The 24,350-nt window shown below is 45.8% G+C and overlaps 2 protein-coding genes across 3 annotated transcripts in view; both read right to left on the bottom strand.

Annotated features, from left to right (window-relative positions):
• Nucleotides 1–1,025: 1,025 nt before the first annotated feature.
• Nucleotides 1,026–8,162, bottom strand: LOC123997126 (NADH dehydrogenase [ubiquinone] flavoprotein 1, mitochondrial-like). Its single transcript, XM_046301199.1, has 11 exons — nt 7,868–8,162; nt 7,491–7,602; nt 7,276–7,358; nt 6,860–7,030; nt 5,700–5,883; nt 4,382–4,571; nt 3,848–4,060; nt 3,518–3,684; nt 3,348–3,429; nt 3,015–3,160; nt 1,026–1,369 (listed from the first exon to the last, which is right to left on the bottom strand). Exons 2-11 carry the CDS (start codon nt 7,599–7,601, stop codon nt 1,274–1,276), a joined length of 1,443 nt encoding a protein of 480 aa, XP_046157155.1. The 5' UTR covers nt 7,602; nt 7,868–8,162; the 3' UTR covers nt 1,026–1,273.
• A 3,073-nt stretch (nt 8,163–11,235) lies between these two features.
• LOC123998182 (zinc finger and BTB domain-containing protein 7B-like) overlaps nt 11,236–24,350 on the bottom strand; it is a 28,914-nt gene continuing 15,799 nt past the window's right edge. The window contains exons 1-3 of one of the 2 annotated variants that reach the window (XM_046303189.1): nt 16,704–16,924; nt 12,851–13,941; nt 11,236–12,639 (exon numbers count right to left, since the gene is read on the bottom strand). In XM_046303189.1, the coding sequence (XP_046159145.1) occupies nt 12,030–12,639; nt 12,851–13,941; nt 16,704–16,766 (1,764 nt within the window). In that variant the 5' untranslated portion in view covers nt 16,767–16,924 and the 3' untranslated portion in view covers nt 11,236–12,029. Of the gene's footprint in view, nt 12,640–12,850; nt 13,942–16,703; nt 16,925–24,350 lie in introns of those variants that run through there. The other variant, XM_046303190.1, reaches the window with a different exon arrangement.

Genomic DNA, 24,350 nt, shown 5'->3' with positions numbered 1-24,350 from the left:
TTTCGAATATACGTACAGAATAATACGAAGTGCTCTGAGACCACGCCGGAAAATATCTACAGAATTGTGTTTTCATTATTCTCTATCAAATTGAACACTGTATATATATTTCCTGTAATTCTAGTCCAAGCAGCATAACTGTCAGCCATGGGGGCCAGAGTGACAGCCAGTGAGACAGAGGATCTGACAGATAATGCAGAAAATGGAGGCTGTTCAATTGATCCCACTGATTACAACATTTTGGATAATTTGTTTTTTATTCAGTATGGATCAGAAAGTATTTTCATATGATTTTGTCTTTAGAGGGCAGAGTGACAGCCAATTGAAGGAGCTGAATAGAATATATATATATATGAAAAGCCAACTGACATTTACTCCTGAGGTGCTGACTTATTTCACCCTCGACAACCACTGTGATTATTATTATTTGACCATGCAGGCCATTTATGAACATTTAAACATCTTGGACATGTTCTGTTATAATCTCCACCCGGCACAGCCAGAAGAGGACTGGCCACCCCTCATTTCCTGGTTCCTCTCTAGGTTTCTTCCTAGGTTTAGGGAGTTTTTCCTAGCCACCGTGCTTCTACACCTGGATTGCTTGCTGGTTGAGGTTTTAGGCTAGGTTTCTGTACAGCACTTTGAGATATCAGCTGATCTAAGAAGGGCTATATAAATAAATGTGATATTATATAGCATATTACATTATTACAGCACTCCTGTGTTCAGACAGACCAAAAGTGGCATTCCATGCTGGTTTAGAAAGAAGGATGGGATTTTTCTGATAGTGAAATAACTCTGGACTGCACTAATGTCACCACAAATACAGCCCAGTTACAGGTACTACTTACACACCTGTACATGCATTAACTCACATGTCCACATTGGGTGGCTACAGGCATTCACCCAAATGTTCCTCTCACCTGTCATTAAACATGATGTAAAGTGACTCCCCTCTTCTCTTCTTTTGATGTTTGTAGATGATAAAAGTATAGAATAGGCTACAGAAAACAACAAAATCAAGACCAGATTGATTGAACTTTATTAGTGTGTGCACTTTCCTTGTATATTCAGAGGTTATCTGAAGTACATACATGAACACAATAACAACCATGCATGAAAACAAACAAAGTGGGTCGGTATTGAATAGGTGCTAGGTTCATTAACATACAGTAAATACCCAATAAAACGGAAGCAGCCATTGAGCAATGGAAATGATTTGAAGTGAGGAGTGATGTTAGGAGCAGGGAGTTTAGTCTCAGTCTGATATGTCTCAGATCATCTCAATGTCAGCCTCCCTGGCAGGGTTCTTCTTGTGGTACTCCGAGATGCGGCTCTCCATGACCGGACGGAAGTGGCGAACCAGACCCTAAACAAGGAAAAGAAGGGTGGAGTGAGGGAGGGAGGAGGAGGAGCGAGAGGAGGTCAGGGTGTTACTTCAACAGTTTCTCCAACTCCAATAGTCTCACTTGTCTAACCTCTGACCCCAGCAGACTCACCTGTTCCTAACTAACCTGACCCCAGTAGTGTCACTTGTTTCTATCTAACCTCTGACCCAAGTAGTACAGGCCATGCAGCCCCGTCCCCCAGAGGTCTCACCTGTACAGGCCATGCAGCCCCGTCCCCCAGTAGTCTCACTTGTACAGGCCATGCAGCTCCGTCCCCCAGTAGTCTCACCTGTACAGGCCATGCAGCTCCGTCCCTCAGTAGTCTCACCTGTACAGGCCATGCAGCCCCGTCCCCCAGTAGTCTCACCTGTATAGGCCATGCAGCCCCGTCCCCCAGTAGTCTCACCTGTGCAGGCCATGCAGCCCTGTCCCCTAGTAGTCTCACCTATCTAACCTCTGACCCCAGTAGTCTCACCTGTTCCTAACTAACCTGACCCCAGTAGTCTCACTTGTTTCTATCTAAACTCTGACCCAAGTAGTCACAGGCCATGCAGCTCCGTCCCCCAGAGGTCTCACCTGTACAGGCCATGCAGCTCCGTCCCCCAGTAGTCTCACCTGTACAGGCCATGCAACTCCGTCCCCCAGAGGTCTCACCTGTACAGGCCATGCAGCTCCGTCCCCCAGTAGTCTCACCTGTACAGGCCATGCAACTCCGTCCCCCAGTAGTCTCACCTGTACAGGCCATGCAGCTCCGTCCCCCAGTAGTCTCACCTGTACAGGCCATGCAACTCAGTCCCCCAGAGGTCTCACCTGTACAGGCCATGCAACTCCGTCCCCCAGTAGTCTCACCTGTACAGGCCATGCAGCTCCGTCCCCCAGTAGTCTCACCTGTACAGGCCATGCAACTCAGTCCTCCAGAGGTCTCACCTGTACAGGCCATGCAACTCCGTCCCCCAGAGGTCTCACCTGTACAGGCCATGCAACTCCGTCCCCCAGTAGTCTCACCTGTACAGGCCATGCAACTCCGTCCCCCAGAGGTCTCACCTGTACAGGCCATGCAGCTCCGTCCCCCAGTAGTCTCACATGTACAGGCCATGCAGCTCCGTCCCCCAGTAGTCTCACCTGTACAGGCCATGCAGCTCCGTCCCCCAGTAGTCTCACCTGTACAGGCCATGCAGCTCCGTCCCCCAGTAGTCTCACCTGTACAGGCCATGCAGCCCCGTCCCCCAGTAGTCTCACCTGTACAGGCCATGCAGCCCCGTCCCCCAGTAGTTTCACCTGTACAGGCCATGCAGCCCCGTCCCCCAGTAGTCTCACCTGTCCAGGCCATGCAGCTCCGTCCCCAGTAGTCTCACCTGTACAGGCCATGCAGCTCCGTCCCCCAGTAGTCTCACCTGTACAGGCCATGCAGCTCCGTCCCCCAGTAGTCTCACCTGTACAGGCCATGCAGCCCCGTCCCCCAGTAGTCTCACCTGTACAGGCCATGCAGCCCCGTCCCCCAGTAGTTTCACCTGTACAGGCCATGCAGCCCCGTCCCCCAGTAGTCTCACCTGTCCAGGCCATGCAGCTCCGTCCCCCAGTAGTCTCACCTGTACAGGCCATGCAGCTCCGTCCCCCAGTACTCACCTGTACAGGCCATGCAGCTCCGTCCCCCAGGGCACAGATGGTATGGCCCTCAATCTGTTTACTCAGCTCCCAGATCATATCAATCTCAGAGTTGGCCGCGTCGCCACGCACAAACCGCCACATCATCTTATCCATCCAGTCCACTCCTGGTGGGGGCGAGGGGATAGAACGAAATAGGGAGAGAGAGATGAGATCAACTTATCCACCCAGTCATTTTTGTGGCACTCAGATATCAGATTATCAGAAGTGGGATGGGGTTTTATGTTTGAGCAATAAGCTAGGTAGGAGCAAAACCCGTGGACATTCAATTATAAAGACTGTGTAGTTCCTTACCTTCCCTGCAGGGGGTGCACTGGCCACAGCTCTCATGTTTATAGAACTCAACCAGACGGGCGATGGCTCTGATTACATCAGTCTGGAGGAATAGATGCAACTATTTGTTTAGTTTGATGTGTCTTAAATATAATGTTAATCAATATAAAGTAAATAGAGTGCGTTCTTACAGATTTGTCCATGACGATGACGGCGGCGGTGCCCAGAGCGGACTCTGCACGGACGAGGTCATCAAAATCCATCATGACATCATCACACACAGAGCGAGGGATAATGGGTGTGGAGGAGCCTCCAGGGATCACTCCCAGTAGGTTGTCCCAGCCGCCCCTCACACCTCCTGCACCAATCAGAGACGAGAGGAGGGTCAGGTGCACAAATATCAGCAGCACCAATAATATACACACTAATACACAAACCCCCTCTTGGATACACACACAGTAACACAAATACAGACAGTACTAGAAAACTTGTCACACTAATACTTGCACGAACACACACACCTGCGTGTCTGTCTATGAGTTCTCTGAGAGGAATGGACATCTCTTCCTCTACTGTGCACGGAGTGTTTACGTGACCAGAGATGTTGAACAGCTTTGTCCCAGCATTCCTCTCTCTCCCGAAGCTCGCAAACCACGCTCCACCTCGACGACAGATAGCAGGCGCCACGGCAACCGTCTCCACATTAGCAACTGTTGTTGGGCATCCGAACACCCCTGGAGACCCAAAGACAAGGTGGTACATTGAGGGAAAGTCATTAAGAAGAGCATTTATTTTCACAATATAGTCTACAGAAAACAACTGAACTGTCAGTAATGCAATGTGATTTTTTCCGAAAGGGAAGTGTACATGAACCAAGTTAATGTGATAACGTGACAACATGTAAAGCAACGTGATAACATGAAACTACACATTTTCCACATGTGAAATCATGTGGTTTTTCCGTTAGGGCTTTGGTAGACCATATTATCATTATTTTGATAGTTTATTTTTGGTGAGATTTAGGTACATCCAAAGGTGGTAGGTAATTTCCTCACCTATGTCAGCGGGGAAGGGTGGTTTGAGTCTGGGTTTCCCCTGCTTGCCCTCCAGGGACTCGATGAGGGCCGTCTCCTCCCCACAGATGTAGGCTCCTGCCCCCCGCATCACAAACACATCAAAGTCGTACCCAGAGCCACACGCGTTCTTGCCTATCAACCCTGCTGCATACGCCTCGTTTATCGCCACCTGGTGGTCAGGACATACTGTAAGTGTGTGTGTGTGTGTGTACTCGTTTGTTGAGGAGACAGGAGAGGACAGGACTCCAGCCAGCCTAAGCAGGTAGTCTGACTTGTGTATTGGAGTACTTGCTGTAGAACTCTGACCTGTGTATTGGAGAACTCGTTGTAGAACTCTGACCTGTGTATTGGAGAACTCGTTGTAGAACTGACCTGTGTATTGGAGAACTCGTTGTAGAACTGACCTGTGTATTGGAGGACTCGTTGTAGAACTGACCTGTGTATTGGAGGACTCGTTGTAGAACTGACCTGTGTATTGGAGGACTCGTTGTAGAACTGACCTGTGTATTGGAGAACTCGTTGTAGAACTGACCTGTGTATTGGAGAACTCGTTGTAGAACTGACCTGTGTATTGGAGGACTCGTTGTATAACTGACCTGTGTATTGGAGAACTCGTTGTAGAACTGACCTGTGTATTGGAGGACTCGTAGAACTGACCTGTGTATTGGAGGACTCGTTGTAGAACTGACCTGTGTATTGGAGGACTCGTTGTAGAACTGACCTGTGTATTGGAGGACTCGTTGTAGAACTGACCTGTGTATTGGAGGACTCGTTGTAGAACTGACCTGTGTATTGGAGGACTCGTTGTAGAACTGACCTGTGTATTGGAGAACTCGTTGTAGAACTGACCTGTGTATTGGAGGACTCGTTGTAGAACTGACCTGTGTATTGGAGGACTCGTTGTAGAACTGACCTGTGTATTGGAGGACTCGTTGTAGAACTGACCTGTGTATTGGAGGACTCGTTGTAGAACTGACCTGTGTATTGGAGGACTCGTTGTAGAACTGACCTGTGTATTGGAGAACTCATTGTAGAACTGACCTGTGTATTGGAGGACTCGTTGTAGAACTGACCTGTGTATTGGAGAAGTCGTTGTAGAACTGACCTGTGTATTGGAGGACTCGTTGTAGAACTGACCTGTGTATTGGAGGACTCGTTGTAGAACTGACCTGTGTATTGGAGAACTCGTTGTAGAACTGACCTGTGTATTGGAGAACTCGTTGTAGAACTGACCTGTGTATTGGAGGACTCGTTGTAGAACTGACCTGTGTATTGGAGGACTCGTTGTAGAACTGACCTGTGTATTGGAGGACTCGTTGTAGAACTCTCCTCTGATGTAGATGTAAGCGGCGTGGGCTCCCATGGCCCTCCCAGCCACCAGGCAGCCCTCTACCAGCTTGTGAGGGTCGTGACGCATGATCTCTCTGTCCTTACACGTCCCTGGCTCTCCTTCATCTGCATTCACTACCAGGTACTTAGGTCTGAGATACACAGACACAGATACTGTATGTTACACACCAGTGGAGGCTCCTCAGGATAGGACGGAGAGTGAATTTCAGAAAAATGTAAATAGTTAGACATTTAAAAAGTTGTCCTTTTTAGATACAACTATACTAAATATATTCACCTCACCAAATAATTTATTAAATCACAATGTTTTGCAATGAAGGTCTACTGTAGCCTCAACAGCACTATGTAGAGTAGAGCCAAAGGCACACCTGGAGGACAGCTAGTTTCCGTCATCCTCTGGGCACATTGACTTCAATATAAAACATAGGAATCTCGTGGTTCTCACCCCCTTCCATAGACTTACACAGTAATTATGACAACTTCCGGAGGATATCCTCCAACCTATAAGAGCTCTTGCAACATGAACTGACATGTTGTCCATCCAATAAAATGATCAGAGAATTAATCTAGTACTGAAAGCATAAACTACACCTACACACTAACAGTGGGGCAAAAAACTATTTTAAAAAAGCTCTTTGGTCTTGGCCATAGTGGAGTTTGAAGTGTGACTGTTTGAGGTTGTGGACAGGTGTCTTTTATACTGATAACAAGTTCAAACAGGTGCCATTAATACAGGTAACGAGTGGAGGATAGAGGTGCCTCTTAAAGAAGAGCCAGAAATCTAGCTTGTTTGTAGGTGACCAAATACTTATTTTCCACCATCATTTGCAAATAAATTCATTTTTAATCCTACAGTGTGATTTTCTGGATGTTTTTTCCTCATTTTGTCTGTCATAGTTGAAGTGTACCTATGATGACAATTACAGGCCTCTCATCTTTTTTAAGTGGGAGAACTTGCACAATTGGTGGATGACTAAATACTTTTTTTGTTCCACTGTACACACACATTCTCTCTCTCTCTCTCTCTCTCTCTCTCTCCCTCCCTCTCTCACCCTCACTCCCTCTCTCACCCCCCCCCCCCCTCCCCCCTCTCTCTCTCTCTCTCACCTGCCGTCACTGGGTTTGTTCATGAAGCCCCACTTCATGCCGGTGGGGAAGCCAGCTCCTCCTCTCCCTCTCAGACCAGACACCTTGACCTCATTCAGGATCCAGTCTGTCCCCTTCAGAAGGATCTCTTTAGTCTTATACCAGTCACCCCGACGCAGAGCACCCTTCAGACTGGGGACACAATGGGAAATATAGATCCCGTTTGAAATAGACCACTATCACCTAATAAGTCCTATGTACCTGATGTATGTATTGTTTTCACATATCATGTATTCTCGGGTAGGTTGAGGGAAGGGGACAAGTAGACAAGGACACTTTATGGATGGTGAAGAAGAGAAGAGTACTGTATGTGCATAGATTTGATGGTATCTAGAGTGTGTCTGTGCACAGTGATGTTAAGTTTGGGATGTTACTACCTCCAGTCATGACGGCCATACAAGTTTGTGAAAATTCGGTCTTGATCACTCAAGGGCCCAAATGTAGTCTTCTTTGGATTCTCCTAGCAACCCAGATAAACACACTAACATAACCATTTATGTAACGATAATAGGCTAGATGGAGACCTAGGCAGCTGTAGCCTAGTCTCGAAAACAGAAATGGTTTTAAACTACACTAGCTGATAGAAGGCTACCTGTTGCTTTGCTGCGGTGCTGTAGCGCTGGGCCAGATGAGGCGAGACGCACTGCTGCGCCGAGGCCGAGTGCGCACCTGTGCTCGCTAGCATCCGACGTAGCGTCAGCATCCTGGAACAGAGAACGAAGGGGAACTTTGTTTGGAGCAAACTAGCTAGTCCAGTTAGCCAGCTACAGAGTTATTACCCTAGTTCTCATTTAACAGTCTATACTTGAATAAAGTTAAGATATCTTAAGCAGCATAATGGCATCTTATATGTACATTTGGCCAAACAAATTTTAGAAAGCGCACTTGCAGATAAATTAGCCTTGATGAGCTGATTTAGCTGCTATTTTGTGCTGCTAAGAATGTTCTAGCTAACTAATCTCCATTCACCTTCCTGCCGTCAGATGACCAATGACGTTGTTGATATAACCTGAAAGGTTTCCCTCTGGGTTGTTGCTTCACTCCTTGACTTGTTCACTGCTGTCTCAAAAATGACACAACACTCACACGTTTAGTTTAGTTAGCAGTGCAGTCGGTTGTTGGCCAGGCTAGCTAATTGGGTTAGCGAACTCAACTAGTGCTGCTAATTGGATTATGACGTTCCGTCTGCCTGCGACAACCCAAAGCCACCGGTGTCGAGGCTGGTTGACATTCCTCCCTGCATCATCGGCAGAAGTGAATCTGGGTACAGTGTGTGAAAGACTGCAGCTGAGAAGTTAGGCGTACTCAGTGCACACACTTTTGTTGTGAATAACAATCGACTATAATTTAATACTTTTTGCTGTGGGAAATCTATTGCATTGGGAATTTGAATTAGGTTCTGATCTTGTATTGGATGAATAAATGCACTAAATAAACGTTCAGATACCAAATGACAGATCGAAGTTACAACTCATTTTCTACAATGTAATACAGTATGAAACAGGCTGTAGACTAATACATTAGGCCTACCTAGGCTACCATCTATGGATATGGAACCATGCACTAGTGTCAAACAAATAAATAACAAACAGACAGGGATAGATATCTTTGTTTATTTATCTGTTTTCTTTACATGATCTGAAACAAATGATGGGAAAATGAATGAATATCTCTGACAGAAACGGAAAGACAAAAATGTATCCCTGATAGTGGTGTCTCTATTCAAAACAGACCCCAGATCCCTTCACCAAAGCCAAATAAAACGACATAAAGTTCCATAGAAACACCACGCTTCACAGCTGGCATAATGTTTCCCTCTCATTCACTCCCCAAGCTCTCGAAATGCTGGTAGCAACACCCCTCAGCACAAAATACCTTTCAGCACAATGTGTGACTGGCTGGTTTCAATTGATGTACACTACATTGTACATGTTTTACCATACAAATGGATATCTACTATCCCTCAATTTGCTTTTATCTGACTTCCTCATAGTCATGTGGTACAAGGGGTTATATTGGAACCGTACTATTGAGTGAAAGGTGTCACTACCTCTTCAGACGCATGTATGAACATACATAGCCTACATATATATACACAGCATATCTCCCCCACAATTTTGCATAATTACTTAGTGCATTGCTCAAGATTTCCTGAGAATAGTTGCAGCACAAAACCAAAAGTCCAAGGCAGCTTCACCCCTTTACATTGCAATCTCTTATCATGATTATTACACTACGCAGTAGAAAGAATATAGACCAATGTTATTATCAAGAATTGAAGGAACAATATACAGATATCTTCTCTTACAATCATAAACGATACTGAGTGACATCATGGAATGGATAAGGAGGTGAAACAAAAAAACAAAAGCTCTCAATATTTTAGTGCAAATAAATCAGAAACAAGGAAAGTTCTTCTACATAGCACAGAATGGATAGCACACACAGGTCCAGTCTGCTAGAGCTACATAAGCTTCAGGATAGAGTTACAGCCCTCGTAAATAGTTGTAAATGAAGAACATAACTCACTATCACCTAGAGTGACAGACTTTGAAGAAATAGTTGATTATCTGTAAGCAAAGTAGCCTTACACCTGCAATGGGCCACCCAAGATGGTCGCTGGTCTCCTAGAGACAGGCCCCCTAAGGGCCTATCTGTGACTTATACACACAGCTTTGACAGATAACACAATAACATACAGTACATGTTGAATCAACAACACAGTTCTCTCCCTAAGTGCAGTTGATGCTTATCTCTTTAACTGAAAGTGTGAAACAGCTACGGGTGGTGTGACAGTTGTCTTGTGCTCTAAAGAGAGAGAGAAAGGCTCGGTCTGTCTCTTTTCCCCTTCTCTTTTCTGATCCCTTCTTTCTCCCCCAGAGGATGGAATGTGCCAGTATTGTTGCAGTACCTTTTCAGGGTGTGATGTGTTGTGCAAAACAAATGCAAAAGGAGGGAGAATAGCCAACAGAGGACCTTTCACCCAACATGGCACTGGGTGTACGGGTCTTTGTTAGCCGTCACGTTAAGCACAATGCAGTTTCTCTTAAGACTCTAAAGGAAGCAGGTACAGAGCACTTCAACTGTGCCAGAAGGGGACCGAGCCGAGTGGTGTTGCGGGTCACTGTATCAAACCCAGGTCAGGTCACTGTGGATACCCTGGGTCAGGTCACTGTGGATACCCTGGGTCAGGCCACTGTGGATACCCTGGGTCAGGCCACTGTGGATACCCTGGGTCAGGCCACTGTGGATACCCTGGGTCAGGCCACTGTGGATACCCTGGGTCAGGCCACTGTGGATACCCTGGGTCAGGCCACTGTGGATACCCTGGGTCAGGCCACTGTGGATACCCTGGGTCAGGCCACTGTGGATACCCTGGGTCAGGCCACTGTGGATACCCTGGGTCAGGCCACTGTGGATACCCTGGGTCAGGCCACACACACAGTTTCAACTGGAAAGCCACAATAAATAACAATAAATAAATAAATACCGAGCAATCAAGAGATCAAGGTCTCCCCCTCCTTCCCTTTTGGTCTCTCCTTTTCTCTCGCTCTTTTTGCAATCAACAAAAAACGAGGAGTGCATGATCAGAAGACATTCTAAAGAAGGAAACTTTGGAAAGGAATTGTCCCCTGTCGATGTCAAAAAGTAAACGCTAAAGCAGCAAACACACCTCTCATTAACAATCATCCAATGACCCTGCAGATGTAGTCTAGTTTTGGTCAGGCATTTTTCACAGAGCACTAGACTACCAAGCAAAAAGGCAGTAACTGCTCATTTGGTCGAACATTTTTGCTACATTAAATACATGCTTAATCATGAGGACAAGTATCCTGCCTCTTTTGTATTGTATTCTGGAGAAAATGTGGGTCATGTTAGCAGGAACTGCATAAAGTTTCTGTGAAACCAAGGTAAATGAAATACATTTTTCTCAGTTCCACTCTATGAGCAGTCACTGTCATTTTGCTTGGTAGGGTAGCAGAGCCCCACAGAGAATCGAACCTATGGAAGCAGTGTCCAACCCTTCTAGCAGTCTGGATACCCTTAGAGTCATCCCACTGGGAACAGACATCAATTCAATGTCTATTCCACGTTGGTTTAATGTCATTTCATTGAAATGACTTGGAACCAACAATGATTCAACCAGTGCGTGCCCATCTCAATCTATAGCTCTGGTGCTCCTGTGCTTGATCAAACTGATTGATTAGGAAGAAATAAACTGAAATCTTTGGTATCATCGGTGCCTCATAAAAGGGCATGAAAATCTACTTACAACAGACAGCAAAATAATAAGCCTTATTAAAATATGACTGTTACTGTTAGATAATGGCTGTCTTCAATAGGAAACCTGGTGACTTGTTGCCATTGGCGACTAGCTCCACCAATAACCACTAGAGGGTAGTAGGGTACACCCAAAGTCAAACAGCAGATTCCACACCTACTACTATACTTACCTAACTTAGCAGGCGTAAAACAAACACCTGAGTGGGTCGGAAGGAACCGGAAGCTACCGGTTTTCAGACTTTGTGTCTTCTCTGCTTTTCCACTGAAAACCGGATGATTCTGGTTTCTTACTACCCCAATGAGAGTGCTAGTATAGTGAGATGAAGAGTGATAGGGTTTAGTAGTGCCAGATGGATGTTGTACATACATTGTTTGAACTTCAGTAACATCTGATTGTTATATTACTCTAACAGCACTCTGCTCAAAAATACAGGATTTATTTTCTCTTCTGTTTTACATCTGGACACATCATTTCTCATCTCCTGACTTTAGTTTGCATAGTGAGAGAAAAGAACCCCATATCCCCATCAGCACATCTATGTGCAAAACATAAAGCCTTTTTAAGTACAGCTAATAAGAATAACCACAGCATGAAAATAGAAATAAAAGACAACTGAAATAAAAACAGAGAGCCATGAAACAACAATGACAAAACAGAAACCCGTTTTCCATGATTCTTTCTCTATCGTTTAGTCTCTCTAAGCGCTTTGTAAGAAGGAGGTCCAGTCACCTGAGTGAGATCCCCATCCATACTGTAGGTGCCACACACACACACACGCGCACGCGCACACGCACACACACGCACACGCACATGCACATCCATGCACGCTCTACTCTTCCTCTCTTCTCACTCGTCTTCCTCATCCTCCTCTGCCTCCTCCTCCCATCTTGCATGCTGAAGTGCAGGAGAGTGGCCCCCGCCTGCCTCCTCCCCCTCCACCCCTCTCACCCCCAGCTCCAGGCCTCTCCACAGCAGACCAGAGTAGGGTAACCTGTGAGGCCCTAGGAGGGCTATAGCTTGCTCCCCGTCAGCCTCCTCCTGGAACACCATTTGACCTCCAGCCCCAGCACCATCTCCCAGGCTAACCATCCCAGCACGGGGGTGGAATGCTGAGGCGTGGGGCTGCAGGGCCAGATTCTCAAGTTGGTCTGGAGAATACCCTCTTCCTCCTCCTCTAACCCTTCTGCCCTCTTCCCCGTGGTCAGCCCCAGGCCCGCGCCTCGGCCGTGCCCGGGTACGGACCTCCAGGCAGCTGAGGCCCTTGCGGTGGCGCTGGAGGTGGTCCTCACGGGCGAAGGCCTTGTGGCAGAGCGGGCACTCGAAGGGGCGTGCCCCACTATGGAGAGACAGGTGGTTCTTCAGGTCGTAGGAATGCAGGAAGCGGGCAGGGCAGTGGGGGCAAGGGTACGGACGCTCCCCTGTGTGTTTACGCATGTGGATCTTCAACTTGTCATTCCTGAGAGAGAAAGGAAAGAGGAGAATGGCTCAGCATCATATGTAGAACAATGCTAGCTCTGTAATCTGTTATAGATAATAGTGTTAAAACACACAGGTACACACCTGGTGATAATAGTGTTAAAACACACAGGTACATACCTGGTGATAATAGTGTTAAAACACACAGGTACATACCTGGTGATAATAGTGTTAAACACACAGGTACATACCTGGTAAAGCGGACCCCGCAGGTCGAGCACTCGAATGGTTTCTCCCCGGTGTGTGTTCTCATGTGTCTGGGCAGCTTCCCTGCTCCGTGGATGATCTTCTGACAGACAGGACACTGCTGGGGGGTCTGAGACTTCCTCTTCCTACCCCCTCCTCCTGCCCCTGTGGCCACCTCTTGCTCTGCCAGGGGGGCTGAAGTAAAGCTGGGCACCCCACCGTTCCCCACTCCCTCCATCTCCTCCTCGTCTTCTGACAGCCTGTCGTCTGAGAGGGGAAGAGGGGGGTTGGGGGCGAGGAGGCGCTCCTGAGGCCAGTGCACCCCTCCGTTGACTGCTGTACTCCCTCTCCCTGCACCCCTGCCCTGCTTCCGCTCCCCGTTCTGTCCCGTGGTGGGGGGGTGTTCATCCTGCTCAGGGCTGGGGGGTCGGGTGGAGGGATGAGAGTGGGCCGTGTCTTGAACAGGTGAGGGGTGTGGAGGAGGAGTGGAGGGGTGCTGGTGTGTGTTAATGTTGGGGTGATGAGGCAGTGGCTGGTGGTGCGATGACTCCACCTTGGTGACTCTCCGTCTGTCTATCTTCCTCCGGGAGCCTTTCTTCATCCCCCTCTCCACCCTTCTCTCCCTCTCCGCCTGTACGCTCTCCTCCCCCGTCTCCCACTCTACCTCCCCCGCCGTCTCCCCCAGTATGTCTCTACAGGCATCAACCACACACTGGATCCCCAGTAACTGAGCTCCTCTCAACACATCTCTCATGCCAGAGCTGCGGATGGTCAGGGTGGCCGTGTAGGCAAACTCCAGCAGGGCATCCAGGGCATCGGGCGCGACACAGTCCAGCTGGCACACACTGAACCCTCCTCCCCCCCCCGCCTCGGCCCCTGCCTCGGCCCCCTCCTCCGCTCCAAACAGCCCGCGGAAGTAGAGGCTGACGGCAGCCATGACGGAGCGGTGGGTAGGGTAGCGGGCACCCCGCGAGGTCAGGGTGAGGTCACAGAGTAGCCCCGCCCTGCGCTGGGCGTTGAGGCGGAACAGGATCTCGCTGCTGTGCTCTGGGAAGGGGATCCCGATCAGACCGTCCTCTCCTGGAGACATCGCCACCTGCAGGAGGGAACAGTTGGTTAGAATAACACAGACATTGAAGTTCAGGCTGAATCAAAATAATTCAGTGGCTACAGATGTTTTTTTTACATGAAAAAAAAAAACAAGAATCAGACAAAGTTTAAAAAAAATATTCTGGTGTGGTGAATGTCAAGCAATGACATCAGAACAATATTGTGTATGCTTTTGATATAGATCCCATTTCATGGCTTTGAATACCAGAAAACAAATGCTGACATACCTAGAATACCTCAGTGCGTGGACGTGTCCTTTGTCAAGTAAAACTGTGTTAGTTAATGCAGTCACGGTGCAGAGATATATTGGTTGGTACTGTAGCCTCTCATTACTAGCGTGACTTCCACAAAGAGCTCTCCTTCACGTGAGGGACCATATTAAACAAGAGCTTAGTGCTATCTCTCCTTCACGTGAGGGACCATATTAAACAAGAGCTTAGTGCTATCTCTCCTTCACGTGAGGGACCATATTAAACAAGAGCTTAGTGCTATCTCTCCTTCACGTGAGGGACCATATTAAACAAATCAAATCAAATCAAATCAAATTTATTTATATAGCCCTTCGTACATCAGCTGATATCTCAAAGTGCTGTACAGAAACCCAGCCTAAAACCCCAAACAGCAAACAATGCAGGTGTAAAAGCACGGTGGCTAGGAAAAACTCCCTAGAAAGGCCAAAACCTAGGAAGAAACCTAGAGAGGAACCGGGCTATGTGGGGTGGCCAGTCCTCTTCTGGCTGTGCCGGGTAGAGATTATAACAGAACATGACCAAGATGTTCAAATGTTCATAAATGACCAGCATGGTCAAATAATAATAAGGCAGAACAGTTGAAACTGGAGCAGCAGCACAGTCAGATGGACTGGGGACAGCAAGGAGCCATCATGTCAGGTAGTCCTGGGGCACGGTCCTAGGGCTCAGGTCCTCCGAGAGAGAGAAAGAAAGAGAGAATTAGAGAGAGCATATGTGGGGTGGCCAGTCCTCTTCTGGCTGTGCCAGGTGGAGATTATAACAGAACGTGGCCAAGATGTTCAAATGTTCATAAATGACCAGCATGGTTGAATAATAGTAAGGCAGAACAGTTGACAGAACAGTTAACAAGAGCTTAGTGCTATCCCTCCTTCACGTGAGGGACCATATTAAACAAGAGCTTAGTGCTATCCCTCCTTCACGTGAGGGACTATATTAAACAAGAGCTTAGTGCTATCCCTCCTTCACGTGAGGGACTATATTAAACAAGAGCTTAGTGCTATCTCTCCTTCACGTGAGGGACCATATTAAACAAGAGCTTAGTGCTATCCCTCCTTCAATCACTCCTCCCTTCTCCCTCAAACTACCATCCCCTCAACCCTAGATTACGACATCAGGAAAAAGTGATTTTGGCAGAGGGGGTGGGAAGGGGGGGACAACTGGGAGGATCAGAGGGGGTAGAGGAGAAGGGGGTGCCAGAGTGTGTGTGTGTGTGTCAGTGGTTGATAGTATTAGCTCCTTGATTAAAAAGAGAGAGAGAGACGAAGGTGAGGAAGAGACAGAAAGAGGAAGGTGAAAGAGAGGAGTCAGACTGTACTGGGGACGACGTCCACACACACAATAATAATAATAATAATATATGCCATTTAGCAGACGCTTTTATCCAAAGCGACTTACAGTCATGTGTGCATACATTCTACGTATGGGTGGTCCCGGGGATCGAACCCACTACCCTGGCGTTACATGCGCCATGCTCTACCAACTGAGCTACAGAAGGACCAATCACAAGCTGATAGAGCTTTTGCGCATGTCACATCGTCAAAGGAAGATTCAAGTTATATGGATGTATTTCAAGTCAGGATTCTGCTCACTGAGTCTAACCTTAACAGTGTGTGGTGTGGTATTTCCTGAAACAGAACTTTGACTTTAGGAAAGTGAAGACAGAGAAGAGTTCATGTTGGGTAAAACGAGACGTGTTTAGAAGTGTTTATATGAGGATAACAGAAGCTTGTTCTTCTCCTCCCTTCTTTTCAAGACCTCATCACCCACTCCGTGTCCTCCCTTTCACACATGCCCTCCAGGGGAGGTGTATAATGGAGGAAGAGAGTGAGAGAGTGTGAAACAGAGAGAGCATTTAGGCCTACAGCGGAAGTTTGTGTCTTACTCCATTTTACTAATCCATAGACTACTTTCTAGGTAGGTTACCAGGTCTATAGAAGTCTATATTGTCTATGTATCCATATGATGAGGTTAATTTATAACACCCAAGGGCTCTCCTCTCCTGTTCCCCTGGCTCTCACCTAACCCCCTCTCCTGTTCCACAGTACCACTCACCTGAGCAGACTACATTTTCCACAAACAACAGACGAACTCCCCCCTCCTCCCCCACCTTTGTCTCCCTCCCATAGCAACCACCAACAGCCCCCTAACCATCCTATAATACTGTCCACATAGCACCCTGGAGGGGCTCTCCTCGGCGACAGTACATTCTGTTTCACCTGACTAACCTGCTACAAGACACACCCCATTAAATACACACACACGTTGCGTGTCTCTCTCTCTTGGCTCCCCGAGTCCCCATTGTTCAGTTTGTGGTCTGTTGATTTTCATGCAATGTCAAAAACACACACACCCCACCCATACAGTCCACACACTAACGTTCATATCATCGCTCTTCAACAGAAACCCCAATCCCACCTGTATCAACAGAACCTTACCCAAACCTTACCCTCCCAACCTCAACCCATCAGCTGTGTCTAAACCCAAACGGCACCCCTACCTTTCCTGCCTGCATGGCTGATAGAGGGACCGTCGACTGGAGGCGATGCTGTGTCTGTGTCATGGCATAAGTGTTTTTGTACTTCAGTCTTCCTCGCTCTTACTTGCTTCTTCCTTCCTATGTTACAGCCTTCTATTCTCCCTCGCTCTCCTTAAACCTTTAACTCTTCAAGTTCAGAGAAGTTGGGGTTTCGCGTTCATCCTTGGGGATGTCTACCTCTTTCTCTCTCGCTCGTTCTCTCTCTTCCTGTTTTATGAAAAGAAGGTGCTTGGCGGCGGAGAGAGAGATTGAGAGATACCCCTCCCCCCTTTTCGCCCACGCGCCCCTCTCTCCAAAATACAGTGGGTCCATTTTCTGAAACGAGCGATCGTAAGTTTCCGAAATACACAACTTCCTGGCCTGCCCCTCCCCGACCACAGATCTGACCTCTGACCTTGGCTGATGGACAGGTAGGAGGGATGTTTGTCCATCTGTCTAGACAGGTGGGGGGAACTTGGGTACAATAGTCTAAAGTGGCTTCTTCTCCTCGAAGAAGAAAGAGAAAGGAAGCCGTGCTGGGCTATTGAGATGCAGCCCGTGGTCTCATCCTTCAGCCACCAGCCACTTATGCACAGAATTAAGGATCTCTATGTACCTACATTACTGATGAGGGACCTTGAAAGAAGCTCAAAAATACCCTCCAACATTGTCAAATATGTGCAAATTTAGCTAAGTCAGCCAACATCAAAATTGTTAAAGTAGAAGTAACGTAAGAACCAAAATCATATTGGTGCTGTGAGTCATAATAGACCCAGCCACAGACATCAAGGTAGGTATTAGATGAACCAACCAACATGCCATATTACAGATGGTCTGTGATGATGATAAAGTCACATTAGAACAATCCATTAGGCAACTTTGACTGACTCTTAACATTCTCGGTTTGATGCATCAAGCCATCGCCGCTGACATGGGTCTGTGCCACCGCTGCTCTCAGAGCAGGTAGGAAGTGATTTCAGGGAGATTTGTTCGCGGTGTCTCCTACACTCGTAAGCATCTAAAACAACGCCCTGGAAAAAGCTGTAGACGAGGAGGACATCGACGGTGCTGCCAGAAAGGTCTAAATCCCCACCGAAAACACTGTGTGTGTGTGTGTGTGTGTGTGTGTGTGTGTGTGTGTGTGTGTGTGTGTGTGTGTGTGTGTGTGTGTGTCGAGGCACAAAACAATAAGCCAATAGAAAAGACAACTGTCCCAGCTGAGAGAAGGTTTGTTTAAGAGAAAACTCAATGCTAACAGAATCCCCCTCCTAGAAATCAGAGGAGATAAAAAGAGAGATTAAGTGAACAGAGAAAAAGAGGGGGAGTGAGAGATAAAGATATGAAGAGCAATACTAGTGTTTAGTTTCCGGCGTAAAATAAAAAAACCTGTAAGGGGTGGTTTTCGATTCCTCAGAAGGGGGATGTAAGTGTTGTTCAGAAGGGTATACGTGTTGTTCAGAAGGGTATACGTGTTGTTCAGAAGGGTATACGTGTTGTTCAGATGGGGGATGTAAGTGTTGTTCAGAAGGGGGATGTAAGTGTTGTTCAGAAGGGTATACGTGTTGTTCAGAAGGGGGATGTAAGTGTTGTTCAGAAGGGGGATGTAAGTGTTGTTCAGAAGGGTATACGTGTTGTTCAGAAGGGTATACGTGTTGTTCAGAAGGGTATGCGTGTTGTTCAGAAGGGTATACGTGTTGTTCAGAAGGGTATACGTGTTGTTCAGAAGGGTATACGTGTTGTTCAGAAGGGTATGCGTGTTGTTCAGAAGGGTATGCGTGTTGTTCAGAAGGGGGATGTAAGTGTTGTTCAGAAGGGTATACGTGTTGTTCAGAAGGGGGATGTAAGTGTTGTTCAGAAGGGTATACGTGTTGTTCAGAAGGGTATACGTGTAAGTGTTGTTCAGAAGGGTATACGTGTTGTTCAGAAGGGTATATGTGTTGTTCAGAAGGGTATATGTGTTGTTCAGAAGGGTATACGTGTTGTTCAGAAGGGTATACGTGTTGTTCAGAAGGGTATACGTGTTGTTCAGAAGGGTATACGTGTTGTTCAGAAGGGGGATGTAAATGTTGTTCAGAAGGGGGATGTAAGTGTTGTTCAGAAGGGGGATGTAAGTGTTGTTCAGAAGGGGGATGTAAGTGTTGTTCAGAAGGGGGATGTAAGTGTTGTTCAGAAGGGTATACATGTTGTTCAGAAGGGGGATGTAAGTGTTGTTCAGAAGGGTATACGTGTTGTTCAGAAGGGTATACGTGTTGTTCAGAAGGGTATACGTGTTGTTCAGAAGGGTATACGTGTTGTTCAGAAGGGGGATGTAAGTGTTGTTCAGAAGGGTATACATGTTGTTCAGAAGGGTATACATGTTGTTCAGAAGGGTATACGTGTTGTTCAGAAGGGGGATGTAAGTGTTGTTCAGAAGGGGGATGTAAGTGTTGTTCAGAAGGGGGATGTAAGTGTTGTTCAGAAGGGGGATGTAAGTGTTGTTCAGAAGGGTATACGTGTTGTTCAGAAGGGTATACGTGTTGTTCAGAAGGGTATACGTGTTGTTCAGAAGGGGGATGTAAGTGTTGTTCAGAAGGGTATACGTGTTGTTCAGAAGGGTATACGTGTTGTTCGGAAAAAGGGAAGAGATTCCTGTTAATCGAACAACTGTGAGTCACTTTATAAACGAGAGACACACACACACACACACACACACACACACACACACACACACACACACACACACACACACACACACACACACACACACACACACACACACACACACAAGTTAAAAAGTAGGAATGATCTTTGACGGTAAGACATTTTTTCTTTCTCTGCCTTCGCTCTTTCTCCCCTGTCGTTTCTCGCTCTCTATTAGTCACCCTGTTTCTAGTTTCTAGTTGTTCAGCAGCCCCTGTTCTAACAGTCAGGGACAGCCATCTCTGGCTGCTGATCCCTCTTTAACTACCATATAGCACTATAGATTACACAGCCACCCAAACATACACTGACATGTGTTTAATCAACACATACAAATCATTTGAAACACAGCTCCTTTTCCCACAAGAATGGAAGTAAAAACGGAGAAAAAACAACCAAGTGGAAAGTATGTGGAAAAACCTGTCGTCAGACTGTTATGTTGAAGAAAACATAACGGCACACCACTTTACAAAACACTTTGTGGAAATGTCAAAGACATTAGGAAGCAGTGATACAAACAAATGTGACAAATGAATATAATAGTAACTAAAACCCATATTAAGAATTATTGTTGAAATATGCTGTACAATTGGTATAAACTGTAGGCTATATTACAGTGAAAGACTCACTCCTCATGCTTCAAGTGAATTAAAACTAACAAATTAAACTAAAACTATAAACAATGGAACCAGTTAAACTGTTTATGTAGTAAATAAGTTCATTTTATTTTCAAAAAATAAAACACTTAGTCATCCCATTTTCTTTAATGATTGGTGGCCAACTTATCTCTCCGTTTCCGAGCGGATTCTCAACTCCCACTCCTCTGTCGACAGTTGACTACCTTTCCTCCCCTCCGACAATACGGCTTCCTCTTCCCTCGCTTTCGTTATGTACGTCACCCACTCTCTAAAAGCTCTTAGAATGGTTCACTGCCCCATTCAAACTCAACATGTATTGGAGAAATATACATATTTCTGGACAGGAAATAACAACACTTTAAATGGGGTCCTGATAGAATGAATAAGTAAAAAACAATTGGACCATCAAAATAATGATGAAACATATTGTCCTTTTGACTGCAACTTGAACAGAGTTCACCAAGTGAGAGATCAGTAGTAGTTGACACAAACAAGACATTAGACTGTTATTACACTGGTGCTTATTCTCCCTTACAGCCTGTAACGTCTCCCAATCCACACCAGTTATATCAGCTCTGCTCTGAACGGCCCAGGGGGGAAATATGACTTCACAGAAATGTGTTTCAATTCATTCTGATGTCAGACGCTTTCCGTGTGTGTTCATTCATAATAGGTTCAAATGAGTTTCACTCGCAGTGTTTTTAGCAAACTTCTAATGCCCTAATGTATTTCACATCCACGTTTCACAGGCCCTAACAATCCACACCTTACCAGAAATACTGTACAAATGTAAAATGCAATGTAAGTTTGCAAAATATAGCTACTTCTTCATTTAGTTTAATTTAGAAAACAACTTTTTTTCAGTGAAGGCTTAAATAAATGACTATAAAGAAAACAACATTTTTTTTTTCAGTGAAGGCTTAAATAAATGACTATAAAGAAAACAACATTTTTTTTCAGTGAAGGCTTAAATAAATGACTATAAATAAAACAGTGAAGGCTAAAATAAATGACTATAAAGAAAACAAAAAAAAAATTCAGTGAAGGATTAAATAAAACAGTGAAGGCTAAAATAAATGACTATAAAGAAAACATTTTTTTTTTCAGTGAAGGCTTAAATAAATGACTATAAAGAAAACATTTTTTTTTCAGTGAAGGCTTAAATAAATGACTATAAAGAAAACGAAACAAGGTTTATGGAAATAATTGCACAATGTACGAACATAAACTCAATGTACGAACATAAACTCAATAAAGGATATTTGTAAGCAACATTTGTAACCCTGAAAGATGTATTTAAATTGTGTGTGATAAAATATTACTTTTTTTGTTCTGATACAATAAAACGATTTATGAATTTCTTAATATGTACTAAAGATTATTATGCAAAGCTTAAGAGAGGGGTGGGTGGCAGTGAAATGTATTATTCCATGATGCCTTAACGAACACACACAGCAGACCTACGGAGATGAGTCATTACATACAACATGAAAAATACTAATGGGAGGATAACATACTAGGTCATTTCAGTCCATCAGAACTACACACAAACCAAACTAAACGAGAACTCAATTAAACCAAGAATCAGTTTAAATGTATAATTTACATGAGACAACCAGAACAGCACAGGTGGAACCAAACAACTACTGTTCCCAAACAACTACTGTTCCCAAACAACTACTGTTCCCAAACAACTACTGTTCCCAAACAACTACTGTTCCCAAACAACTACTGTTCCCAAACAACTACTGTTCCCAAACAACTACTGTTCCCAAACAACTACTGTTCCCAAACAACTACTGTTCCCAAACAACTACTGTTCCCAAACAACTACTGTTCCCAAACAAAACACAACACAGCAAGGCCTGAGAGAAGGAGATTAGGAGTCACGTTTCTCTGCTCATACCGTTTCTCCTCCTCCACATGCTCCTCTGGCTCTCAGTGCTTCTCTATCTCCTTCTCTCATTCTCCTTCTCTCACACACTCGTTTAAGCCTCTCTCCCCCTCGTAAACATAGGAGGCTGGGAGAGAGGTGTTGGTTTAGGTGCATCTTCTCAGAGGAGGGGTGAAAGAGGTAAAAGAGGGGATGATGAGAAGAGTTCCTGCCCACACAGAACCTTATTCAGCCCAACACAAGTTGGCAACACTATGTACCTCCTGTATGTAATGAACTATGAATACATTTACAGGCATTTATAAAGCAGCTATAAAGCATTCGCAACATGTCATGAAGGCTTGTTGCAAGTATCAATTGTTATTAAATGTGAGACACATCCCCATTCTCCATCTCTTCCTCCATCATCATCTTCATCATTTACAGTATATCTTGACCCTGCACCGTTTCTGAAGTACAATAAAACCCAGACCCTCTCTACTCCCTCCACTGATAACTCTCCCTGAACCGGCTATTTGCATCTTACAAAGAGATATAAAAACAGACCCAGCCAGAGAGAATTTGAATCTTCATTTGAATTCGTTAAAAGGCTGGATAACGAGAAAAAAGACAACATTATGGTAATTACTGGTACATCCAAGACGTGGCTTAAGCAATTCTATAAAGATGAAAACTATGTGATTATATAGGGAATAATAATTGCACTCAACCATGCAATAAAGGTCTGCCAGGATGGAGGACATTCTTAATAGTGGCAAAGTAACAAAAACACACAAATCATATCCAGGAAAAGGTTCCAATCTTACGATCCTTTTGTACCTGCATCCAGCCACTCTGCTTAGCTAAACTGGGGCAGTGTGTGTGTGTGTGTGTGTGTGTGTGCGTTGAGGTCTTAGTTCCAAGAACACATTACATTATTCATTTGACTGGCAGAGCAGTACAGAACGGAGGCCCTTAACCCAGCCCTCCCACCACACCGAGGACATTTAGCATGTTATCCCAATTTACCGATGGGAATCAAGGGTTTTATTCAGGAGGGACGAACGGTACAGAACCTTCACATAGAAACGTATTGTATAGAGCAGACACGCCTCTCTGCCAAAAACAGGAGTGAGGAGAGAAGAGGGAGAAAAAAAGAGAGAGAAATGTGAGGTTGGAAAGAGGAAAGGGGGTCTGAGATTTGAGGGGAGATCAAAGAGATGAGAAGAATATGGCTGAGGTTTGTTTGACTTGAAAATAGACGTGTTCCTAGAGTACATACCAGGAACGCAGAGAGTGGGAGAGGAGAGGTGGTAAAAGACTGTCAGCCAACAAGTGAGGGGTGGGGGTAAAAAAAGATGTAAAGATAGGTATAGAATGAGGCAGGGTGGGGGTAAATCTCACAGGAAAATCAAGCCGTTACCAACAACCTGTGTCAGAGACAAGAAATTAGAGAAGAGTTATGTTACAAAGAGGGGGGATGGGGGACAGAAAGGCAGAGAGAGGCGAGAGGGTGGGGGGAGAATGGGGGACAGAAAGGCAGAGAGAGGTGAGAGGGTGGGGGGGAGAATGGGGGACAGAAAGGCAGAGAGAGGTGAGAGGGTGGGGGGGAGAATGGGGGACAGAAAAGCAGAGAGAGGTGAGAGGGTGGGGGGGAGAATGGGGGACAGAAAGGCAGAGAGGTGAGAGGGTGGGGGGGAGAATGGGGGACAGAAAGAGGTGAGACGGAGAGGAACAGTGACGTGAACAGAGGTTAGAGAAACAGAGAATGTTAGAAGAGAGAAAGAAAGGGGGAGGGAGCGAGAGACTGTGACAGGAAGTAGCTGCAGTGAGTCCTTGCAGGTGTGTGTCTGCAGATGTCTGAGGGGAGATGTGGTAGCAATCGCTATCATTAGCAATCAGTGAAAGGGAGTTTCACAAAGATGGGGAACACACACAGGCCTGAGAAAGGATTATTTGTGTTCGTGTGTGTCAATGCATTTGTGTGTGTGTGTGTGTGTGTGTGTGTGTGTGTGTGTGTGTGTGTGTGTGTGTGTGTGTGTGTGTGTGTGTGTGTGTGTGTGTATGGGAGGGCTTTACCAGTTCTAACACATGCTGACAAAGTGGTTTCACACATTCTATCTGTATCTGGTCAGCAGTTTCAGCCAGCCCCCAAGACAACATGTGTGAACAGCAGTGTGTGAATGAGTGGTCCATTTATGTGCAGAACTTCTGTGAGTTTGTGTGTTTTTACAAACGGGTGAAAAAAGCTTGTGTGTCTTTCAATGTGATAGTGTGTGTGTCTGTGTGTGACTTGTGTACTTGATGCACTGTGTGTGTGTCTGCTTGCTGGGTGAAGTTGCCACATCATTAGGGAGGGTCTCGACAGCTGTTCCTGTCTTACACATTACCTCACTTTTCAGAGAATGATCTCACAAAACACACGCTAGGATGGGGACA

The sequence above is a fragment of the Oncorhynchus gorbuscha genome, linkage group LG15 (assembly GCF_021184085.1).
Source record: "Oncorhynchus gorbuscha isolate QuinsamMale2020 ecotype Even-year linkage group LG15, OgorEven_v1.0, whole genome shotgun sequence".
Lineage (NCBI taxonomy): Eukaryota > Metazoa > Chordata > Actinopteri > Salmoniformes > Salmonidae > Oncorhynchus > Oncorhynchus gorbuscha.
This window is presented reverse-complemented; position numbering and strand designations above follow the sequence as displayed.

Coding starts and splice junctions, on each gene's coding strand:
- LOC123997126 (XM_046301199.1), bottom strand. CDS start 7,601: ATGCTGACGCTACGTCGGATGCTAGCGAGCACAGGTGCGCACTCGGCC. Junction 5,884..6,859: donor AACAAACCCAGTGACGGCAG/GTGAGAGAGAGA, acceptor TGTGTATCTCAG/ACCTAAGTACCTGGTAGTGA. Junction 3,161..3,347: donor GTGCACCCCCTGCAGGGAAG/GTAAGGAACTAC, acceptor CGCCCCCACCAG/GAGTGGACTGGATGGATAAG.